The following is a 10,722-nucleotide window of genomic DNA, read 5'->3' as shown; positions in this document are numbered from 1 at the left end:
CTTCTGAATAAACTAACCCTAGCTCCAAGTTCCTAACACGACAAAAAAAATGCTGGCCATCTCCATTTTCGCCGGAACCTATTCTGTCTTGTTCAACTGTTATTATATAGTATCAGCATATTTGATTTTGACAACAGAAATAAGTTCAGGCCTCTCCCAAGAAAATAGAAGAAGGCAAATTACCAAAGACAAACTAAAAAGGAAAACCTAATACAATATTACAGATGATAACATTTTATATATATATATATATATATATATATATATATGTATCTATAAAATAAATGCATAACCAATCTAAGTTACAAGGATAATGTAATTTTACTGGTAGTAAAACAATATTATCCTCTTGTAACTAAGATTACGTCTTCCCTTTTACAGTATTAGTTATATGTTAATGTTATTGTACTATACGCAGAATAGACCTTCGATATGGATGAAGTGGAGAATTAGTTAGGTTTAATATGAAAGAACATCGGATATAGTTGGGAGGTTTTGGTTTTTTTTATTTAGGGGAGAGAATTAGTTAGGTTTAGTTTGTAATTAAGAACATCGGATATAGTTAGGTTTTTGTTTTTTTTGGGAGAGATGGAAAAGATGCATATGTTACGATTATAGAGAATTTAATCACAAATTCGTGTTAGAGTTTAATTGTAATTATGTTGTTTTATGTCTTTTAGAAGAAGTAAACAAAAAGTACTCGCGGTGGGTGTGCGTTTATACATACGTACATGTAACTGTATATATACATAACTAAATTTGAAGGTGGATGGGACGGGAGAACTCTTATTTGCAGTGGCGGAGCCACATGGAGATTATGGTAGTCCATGACCCATCCTGAAAATAAATTTATATTGATTATGTAGTAATTTTTGCAATAATGTGCATGTGGTGTGTTGGTATGTTAGGTTTTAAAGGTTTCATTACATCCTGGGTCGACGCTTGCTGACGGAAAGCTACTTTTTGGTATTTTTTTTACCAATTACCATATATAACTACCCTTCTGCTAACATTTTGATTTCTTTTAAACCAATTTTTTTTGTTAGTTCATATAAAACAAGGTATATATATTCGGGAGGAAGATTGAAGGATATTAAAAAAAAGTATCGTAATAATAGCTTATTTTTTTGTTAGTTCATATAAAACAAGGTATATATATTCGAGAGGAAGATTCAATAATATTAAAAGAAAAATAACGTAATAATAGTTTGAGCTAGTTATAACGTTATTATCAATGTTGCGTTCGATGTCAACACAAGTTCTATTTACTATGATATCTCTCAATACTAATTTTTTCATACAAATTTTAAAGCTCCATCACTCTTGTTTGATTCAAATTTTCCATGATATTACTAATTTTTTTTCTAATTTCTTTCATTAGTTTAAAGGCCCCTCCTGGCATGAATTTCTGGCTCCGCCACTGCTTATTTGGTCATGTAACTATGCATATATTTGGTAACAATTTGAGGAGGTTGCAAGATGGAAGGTTGAGATTGACACATACAAATGGAAAGAAGTGGTTATAAAAAGAGGATATGTTTATTAATTATAGTTATTAGTGCCTTCAAATTTGTCCTAGTTGGCAGAAAAGAGTAAACATTTTGTTGGCCGGAGAAAAGTGCATACACTGAGGACCCTGAATTGTTTAGAAACCCTTCTATTAAATTTGTTAAATTAATAAAAAAAATTATGTAGCATAAAATGCAAAGTTGGTCAATTTTTACTAAGTCATTAAAGTATCAAGAATATTTATCCACAACCGACCAGTTTTCTAATTTATTTTAATTTCTTATAAATTACAATTAATTTGATGAAAATAAGGAGATAACTGGTCGTGATTTTATTTATAGTTCATTTACAAGTTATTGGTGGGATGGGGAATACCTTGGGTGCTCAGTTGCAGTAGTGACGTGATAAATAAAAATTGATAAAATGGAAGAGCATAAATAATTAGTCATTTTTTAGAGGGGAAAAAGAACATGGTTTTCTTTATTTTATTTTATGTTGGATTGCCACTTTGTCTATAAAAGGCAGTCATATGCCTAACCAATTCCCCATTGAATTAACTACCACATTATTCTCTTCTCCCTTTTTTTTCCCTGTCTGTTGCTGTTAACAAGCTGGTGACTGGTCTTTTCTTGCTTTGGATTTTGTATGATACAACACATCCTCTTTGAACTTCTTTGTTGGATTTAAGGAGAGAGAAATCAGATAACGTTTGAAAGTCACCAAGAAATAACTGGAGAATTTAAAGTAAAGATTTAGCAAACACTACTGTGCTGGTGGCTGGTGGATTTCTGTTACAGAGTTGAAAGTTCATAGTAAAGAAAAGAAATAAATAAATCCAACTTTTTCTTTCGTCTTCTTCTTCTTCTTCTTCTTCTTCTTCTTCTTCTTCATTTGGTTTACAGGATCAATGGTGGAGATTAAAATGCTTATTGGGGTGATGGGATTTGTTTGTTTTTGTGTAGGAATAATTACACAGAAAAAGTTGGTGTTTTGAAAGAACAAGGGGAGAAGAAGCATGAAGTATATTTTGGTGACAGGAGGAGTAGTAAGTGGACTTGGGAAAGGAGTGACTGCTAGCAGTATTGGCCTTCTTCTCAAAGCTTGTGGACTTCGAGTCACTTCCATTAAAATTGGTCTCTTTTTCTCTTCTTCTTCTTTTTTTTGTTGTTCTTTTTGTTCTTGTTATTTTGGTTTCATTTTATTTATTAATCTTCTGTTGCTAATCCCTGCTGTTTTAATTTTTGAGGCAACCCATTATGCCCTTTTTGTTGGAAAGCACATCCACTTTTTTCTTTCTTCTTTTTTTTTTTTTTTTTATGGGGAAAAAAGATGTATCAGATTTAGCTTTTTCTGCTAATTAAACATTCTTCTTTTTTAATAGGAGTATGAAAAATTTTAAATTTCAGTTAGTTTAATTTCAGTGATAAAAACTGAATGCCTGCAGCAATTCTCTAATCAATTTTCATATGGATTTGTTTGTCTTTTGTGGGAATTTATTTTTCTTTTTTCATTTCATGGTTTCTCTGTTTCTTTTGTCATTCAGATCCTTACCTAAACACCGATGCCGGAACTATGTCCCCAGTTGAGCATGGTGAAGTGTTTGTGTTGGATGATGGTGGTGAGGTACATAAGCTTACTCTCCTTCTCGTTTCTCGATAATTTTTCCCCCTTCCTTTTAGGGACAGTTTGTGAGAGGAACTGTGATTTGTAAGGAGCTTTGGATCTTCTGGAGAAAAGCTGATGAATCTATTTTTGGATATCAAAAGGCAGAAAACTTGTTTTTAACTAGGGGATATTGTAAATTACTCTAATTTACTGGGAGGGGATTAATTCAAACTTGAGTACAAAAGGGTAGGCACACCATCTTATCCAACCGACCTAACATACGTCTGCATAAGGCGGAAACTTTATTATTGAGAAATATTTGTTGTTTATCAATCTAATTATTAGAAACTCACATCTGTGCTATCTATGACACTCAAAAGTAATAAAGTTATCAATATGAAATTTGGACTCGAGTGTCAAAATCTGGAACAAACGTGAGCGATTCACAGACTTTCTATTTGCTAATTTGTTTTTTTTTTTCAATGTCACAGGTGGACTTGGACCTTGGAAACTATGAACGATTTCTAGATATCAAGCTGACCCGTGATAATAATATTACTACTGGAAAGATTTACCAGGCAAGTCAATATAAAAACACACACACACATATATATATATATATATATGTATGTATTTATGTATGTATATTTGTGTGTGTGTGTGTATTTTATATTTATATAATACCTACTAGTCCATATTCCAAAAATCTCTGCATAATCTTGATGACCAATTAGCAAAAATTTGATTTTTCTTTTCTTGTGTCACAGGATGTTATTGACAGAGAGAGAAGGGGAGATTATCTGGGAAAAACTGTCCAGGTTTTTGTCTACCTCTGACCTCTGACTCCCTTGTACTATATTTATTTAGTCCCTCTTTTTTTTAATAATTGTTTCTTTGTTCGCTTTTCTGCAGGTTGTCCCTCACATCACAGATGCAATCCAAGAGTGGATCGAGCGTGTAGCAAAAATTCCGGTGGATGGACAGTCAGGTGCAGCTGATGTTTGTGTCATCGAATTGGGTGGAACTATAGGTATACATACATACATTATATATATATTCACAATAGGGTTCTTGATGCCTTGCAGCATAAGCTGTTTCAAGTAACTGAAAAATTTCATGGTTGTAGGTGATATTGAATCCATGCCCTTCATTGAGGCACTAGGACAGTTCTCATACCGCGTCGGTAAGCAAATTGAATAGCAAACTTCATATGGCACAATTATGTAACATTCTTTCTGAAAACTTGGTTGATTTTTTCTTTTTTCCATTTCAGGTGGTGACAACTTTTGCTTGATTCATGTGAGCCTTGTGCCTGTTTTGAATGTTGTTGGTGAGCAGGTAAAGCTTCTTTTATAACTCTGTGTTCACAAGTTTTTTCGTATAGAAATATGATCTAACCTCTGTTAAATTTCTCTGTCATGAAAAAAAAAACTACTTTAATTGCTCTAATTGATGTATCAAATCATGTTCAGAAAACAAAACCAACACAACACAGCGTTCGTGGACTGAGATGTCTGGGTTTGACACCGCATATCATAGCTTGTCGCAGTACAACGGTCTGTCTATATCACTCACTCTCTATCAAACATACAGACTTTTTTCTTTGCCATGTTGGCCTAAGATTCTGAATTACAGGCCCTAGAAGAGAACGTGAAGACGAAAATCAGTCACTTTTGCCATGTACAGGTAAATGTTAGAAAAACTTTAGTTCAAGCATTTTACTAGAAATTTTATCTTTCTTGGAAAGATGCTGCAAGATGCTTACTTTACTGAAGATGCAATAACAAATATTTTGTAGAAAGAGAACGTCATCACTCTCTACGACGTTCCCAACATCTGGCACGTTCCATTACTTTTAAGAGTAAGTTGTTATCAACAAATTCTGAAATGTATCAACTTTCTTAAATCATTTTGAATCTCTAATTGTCACATGCTTCTTCTCAAATAGGATCAGAAAGCTCATGAAGCAATCTTCAAAGTGCTCAACCTTCAAGGGTTTGTCTCATGAACTCTTCTCTATTTTTTCTTTTGCCATGTAATTTTGGGATGTAATCCTATGGATCAGTTGCTGCCGCATTTAGTTTTGTAACATTCATCCATAATTTGCAGATTAACGAAGGAACCTGAATTGGAAGAGTGGACTTCTAGGGCTGAAACTTGTGACAAGTTGCATGACCCGGTAGGTTACAAATCCAAAGCAATTCCTAATGTCATACTTTTAGTTTTGTCTGTTGGCGGAAACTTGAAGTTCCAATGTCATTTGTGTAACAGGTTCGAATTGCCATGGTCGGAAAGTATACAAGCCTTACGGATGCCTACCTTTCAGTACAAAAGGTGCACCTAGCTACCACTTAATTCTGTTAGCAAGTGTTAATTGTTTTGCTTTCATTCTGACACTTTACTTTTGAAATAATATGGATCGTTTGCAAATTGGTGATGGTGCTGGATATAAATCTGTACTACTTTCTGCAGGCTCTTGTGCATGCTTCTGTTGCTCGTGGCAAAAAACTTTTCGTGGATTGGGTTTCGGCTGAAGACCTTGAAGAAGCAACCGCAAAAGAGGTTATTATATCTTATATTTATTCGTAAAATTTATTTATATCTTATATTCATTCGTAAAATTTATGTACATCTTACCTTAGATAAAAACTTGACAAAAAAATGTGCATATTGCAGAAACCTGATGCCTATAAAGCTGCATGGAAGTTATTGAAGGTTTTAACTGATGTTTAATAGCCTTCTTAAGTTGTAGTTGCTTTCTTTGTTACCCCTCTGACTGGCCTATATCTTCAGGATGCAGATGGTATGCTTGTTCCCGGAGGGTTTGGTGACAGAGGAGTGGAAGGGAAAATTCTTGCTGCAAAATATGCCCGGGAAAAGAGAATTCCATTCCTTGGCATTTGTCTGGGAATGCAGATTGCTGTGATTGAGGTTGCGCGATCTGTTCTTGGTCTGAAAGATGCTCATAGCACAGAATTTGTTCCTGACACTAAAAACCCCTGTGTTATATTCATGCCTGAGGTCTGTATTCCTTGAATTTGACAGCGAATGGAACTTTATCTTGTTTTTCCCATTATCTGATCTCCGTACCATGTAAGCAGGGCTCGAAAACACATATGGGAGGCACGATGCGTGTTGGATCGAGGAGAACCTATTTTCAGTCTACAGACTGCAAATCAGCTAAACTGTGAGTATTGAACGAAATACACGCACTTGATTTTCACAGATCACATTTATTTGTATCTTCACTCATATTTTTCCATAAGAATCAAAGCTTCTGAGAAAATTTATTGATCTGCAAGGATAAATCAGTAACTTGATTTGATACACATACCAGCATGTTGATGGGATGCTTATATTGGCTAATCTTTGCAATTTCCGTTTTGTTAGTTATGGAAACAAACGCTTCATTGATGAGAGACATCGGCACAGATATGAGGTACATAACATCCCAAGGCAAACAGTTGTATATTCTATGAAGCTATTTTTATCAGGAGGACTAATTCTGTTGGATGTCCAGGTGAATCCTGAAATGGTAGCACGCCTTGAAAATTCCGGCCTCTCTTTTACTGGCAAGGATGAAACTGGCCAACGCATGGAGGTATAAACTTTCATTCTTTGTCTTTGTAACTTTAGAATCAAATGGATTGGTATATTGTGGTAATTCTGAGGTAACATTTGGTATATCGACATTACAGATTGTTGAGCTGCGTAATCATCCATATTTCATCGGTGTCCAGTTCCATCCTGAATTTAAATCAAGACCTGGAAAACCTTCTGCTCTATTCTTAGGTATATGCTTCATTTATCCTTAAATTTGTACACTCAGCTTTGTGTTTCAGTTATACTACGTTACATAAACCTGAGACTTACACCGCGTGTACTACTAGTTTATGGTTGAAAGTTGTGATCATCGCTAAACTTCCAACCGTTGGATCAAATCTCTACACTTCAGATTCTAAAAATAGAGAGAGAAACCAAAACTGATTATTCATAGTAGTTCGTAACTTGGTACTTAGCTTGAAACAAAGAGTGCTCCATATTGTTCCTCTAAAAATTAGGCCAAGCTTAACTAATTTGCAATATAGTTCAATTGTTCCTTTAAGAATCTATAGGTGGAGAGGCCCAAGATCATTTAAACCGCTATACGAGACTTTAGTTCCTCGATGTGGGATTCACACTCTCAACATGATAAGGTGAAAAATTCTGAAGTTGACCAGCCTGACCCAATTTACAGCTAAAAGTGTCGCCACATATTTGAGCTAGAAGATGGGCCCTTAGGTTGTGTACCTCATTGCCGCAGTTTGATCACTCAAATCTTACTTTAGCAGTCTGATCATTCGAATCTTACTTTATGCTGTTTTTGAGAACCCGAATTCAAAACTCTTCTCTACTCATGAACTGTGCATCAGATTGCAGAAGTAACACAAAGGCTTGTAAATAACCATCGATTTTGTAATATCATGCAGGGCTTATAGCTGCAGCATGTGGGCAGTTGGACAATCTCTTTCAGGGCTCCGAGAGCAAAAGAAACGTCCCAAATGTAGCTGCCAATGACATGTTGTCCCAAAGGAATATTGTCCCAAATGGAGCAAGCAATGACATGTTGTCCCAAAGGACCACTGTTCCAAACGCAGCAAGCAATCATGTGTTCCAAGCAGCATGCGGGAGGAATATCCCAAAAGGAGCAGCAAAAGCATACCAAAACGGAGCTGTAACGAAGTTTGCCAATCGAGCACAAGACGGTGCATACAGCATTTTCAAAGGAATGCACTTGTGAAGGCAGTTGATGCCTCTATATATAATATTAATTAGTAGGAGATAATCTTTTGTTTGTGGTGTGGTTTAGGGGATGATTATTATTACTAATTAACAGAGGATTTTAGGTGATATAATTATGATGGTGTTGGTTTGTACAGTCTTTTGGGACATGGTTAGATATATATAGCCATCCAAAGACAAACTTTAGAAAGAATGGAGGAGAGAGCTGCTGAATCCTGTGGTGTTTTTTTTGGAAAACAGGCTTCAGCTTGTCAAAATCTATGTACTGCACTTAGTATTGTCCAGGGGGTCGCCCCTTCTTCAAAGTTCAAACCCCCCCCCCCTCCCCAACCCATGCAGCTCCCTATCGTTTGTTTTTGTCTTGATTTTAATGCAGTAATAAATATATTTATATATATGCATTGCACACAAAGTATTTTAAGTGTTCTTGTGTCAGGTGGTGTTCCCCACTTGTGAGAATTCAACACCTAAATTTAGTTAATTAAAACGAAAGAAAAGAATATCTAAGTGTCAAATTTCCACTAGTGAGAACACCACCTGATACAAGTTTCGGGTAACCCTAAAAATTTCTCGAACTCTATATGGTTAGATGTTCTACCCAAATTAGCATTCCCATTGCCCACTATTTTCTCTGGATCAGTGCGTTTTGTAATCAACCATGGCTTGCAACACCCTAAATCAGAAGAAAATACCTTGGATTATTTTGTACACGATGTTCGTCCTTTGATAGGTGACGGATTTTATATTAATATTGAAGATAATATATTGATAACATGTTAGTACGTTATGTTATTGATATATTATCAATAATACGTCATTTAATAAATAAATAAATAAAACATATGTCCAAAAAAAAAAACTCATGGTCCTAACTCCAAAAAAGCATGTTCAAATTACAATGGTGTTAAGTTGCTTGAATTTATTCACTAAATGACATTACCAGAATAAAACTAAATGTTTTAAGTGCTCAAATCCAACTGCTTGCTACATTTTAGTTCTGGGTTCGCTGAAATGTTCAGTAAAAAGGCACCCGAATAATTACCATAGTCACGGTTGCCCCTTGCCGAACATAGAAAAAATATCTAAATAAAAATCTGTTCGATGGTATACAGCCGAACAATTTCCTTACAAAAGTTCGGCAGGTGGCCCTGCAGTTTTCTGAGTGACCACATCCATTAAAAATAAGGAAAAATAATGAAAAAAACTTAAAAACTTAGAGTTTTAACCATAAAGACAAAATAAAGGATAAAGTGAATAGTGCCATGATTGATTTTTTAGTGTAAAAATATAGTTTTTCGTTAAAATGAACAGTACATAGCTTCCCTAAAAAATACCAAAAACCCAATAGACAAACGGATAAGAAACAACGAAGTGAAGCTGCTGGGGATGGAAGATTGAAGACAGCAATGGCTCTGTTAATAAATAGCCTGCTAGTCCTACCCGCACAATGGTACACCCAATTGGATCAAAAGCTGAAAATAGAAATATTGTAAACAGTGCAGAAAAGTTAAGGAGAATAAGGGAAGAATTTGAGGCAAAAGGGAAAAGAGATTTCATTCATTCATCTTCTAACCCTAAATGGCTGATCATTACACATTTATACCCCGACAAAAGAGTAATACCCTAGCTAAAGATCATGGGCTCGAAAGACGGGACCATGCATTTATTCACAAAAAGGCCCGGTGCTGAATGAGAGGTGTGAGGCCTAACTGGTAGGTCCTAACAACCCTTCTCCCATGAGACGGGGCCTATCATCAAGGCTTAGTAGAGAGTGATGATTTCGTCAGCCTCCTCCCATGTGGTGTCCTCAGGTGGAAGGCCGGTCCACTGGATGAGCCATTTAGTAATTGCAGCGTTCTTCTTCTTGAACATTCCCCTATCTAAAACCTTCTCTGGTTGCCAATGCAAGAGTCCTGTGGAATCAATGGGAGGCAGATTCTGGGTTGGTGTGATAGCATCACCAATCTTCTTCTTCAACAAGGAGACATGGAAAACGGGGTGGATCTTGGAGTCTCGGGGCAAATTCAAGTGGTATGCCATGGCACAGATGTGAGCCTTCACTTGGAATGGTCCATAAAATTTTGAAGCAAGTTTGTTGAATGTTCTTGTTGCTACAGACTGCTGACTGTAAGGCTGAAGTTTGAGATAAACCTAATCACCAACATTGAATTCACGGTCTGTGCGTCCATTATCATGAATTTGCTTCATCCAATTCTGAGCAAGGTGCAAGTTTGCACGCAAGAGGTGTAGCACATTGTCGCGATCCTGTAAAGCTTCATCAACTGAGTGAACAATTGTAGTCCCAGGCATGTAGGCCTGAATTAAAGGGGGTGGCACACCGTATAATGCCTAAAATGGCGACATCTTAATGGCCAACTGAAATGTAGTGTTGTACCACCATTCAGCCCATGGAAGGAGGGTAGCCCACTTGTGAGGACGATCAGCCAAAAAACAGTGAAGAAAATGCTCCAATCTACGGTTGAGGACCTCGGATTGGCCATCATATTGAGGGTGGTGGGCTGAGCTGCGACAAAGTTTGGTGCCTTGGTTTTTGAAAAATTCTTTCCAAAAGTGACTAAGGAATGTGGGATCACGGTCAAATACAATTGATTTGGGCATGCCGTGGAGGCGAAAAATCTCTTTGATGAAGGTGTCCGCAATTGAGGCAGTTGTATATGGGTGCTTGATTGGGATGAAGTGACCATACTTAGTTAAACGATTGACAACATCCAAAATAACTGTTTAGCCATTAGATGGTGGCAACCCTTCTACAAAGTCAAGTGCGATGTCCTGCCAAATGCCATTAGGAATGGGAAGATGTTGCAG

General features: G+C 36.2%; 1 protein-coding gene across 3 annotated transcripts; it reads left to right on the top strand.

Moving 5' to 3' along the window:
• Positions 1-1,975: 1,975 nt before the first annotated feature.
• On the top strand, positions 1,976-8,175 carry LOC103445952 (uncharacterized). 3 transcript variants are annotated; one of them, XM_008385006.4, is made up of 22 exons: positions 1,976-2,321; positions 2,472-2,642; positions 3,053-3,132; positions 3,606-3,692; positions 3,882-3,932; positions 4,027-4,144; positions 4,241-4,297; positions 4,388-4,452; positions 4,587-4,670; positions 4,750-4,800; positions 4,913-4,975; positions 5,063-5,109; positions 5,224-5,293; positions 5,386-5,448; positions 5,587-5,676; positions 5,791-5,829; positions 5,908-6,135; positions 6,216-6,301; positions 6,505-6,553; positions 6,635-6,715; positions 6,813-6,906; positions 7,584-8,175. In XM_008385006.4, the coding sequence occupies exons 2-22, from the start codon at positions 2,525-2,527 to the stop codon at positions 7,892-7,894; spliced, it is 1,932 nt and encodes a 643-aa protein (XP_008383228.3). In that variant the 5' UTR covers positions 1,976-2,321; positions 2,472-2,524; the 3' UTR covers positions 7,895-8,175. The 3 variants fall into 3 exon arrangements, with proteins under 3 accessions (XP_008383228.3, XP_008383230.2, XP_008383229.3); XM_008385008.4 differs by having other exon boundaries at positions 2,016-2,152; XM_008385007.4 differs by having other exon boundaries at positions 2,057-2,289.
• Positions 8,176-10,722: the final 2,547 nt, after the last annotated feature.

The sequence above is a fragment of the Malus domestica genome, chromosome 10 (genome assembly GCF_042453785.1).
Source record: "Malus domestica chromosome 10, GDT2T_hap1".
In the NCBI taxonomy this organism is placed as follows: Eukaryota; Viridiplantae; Streptophyta; class Magnoliopsida; order Rosales; family Rosaceae; genus Malus; species Malus domestica.
The sequence above is the reverse complement of the archived record's forward strand: the minus strand, read 5'-3'. Positions and strand labels throughout refer to the sequence as shown.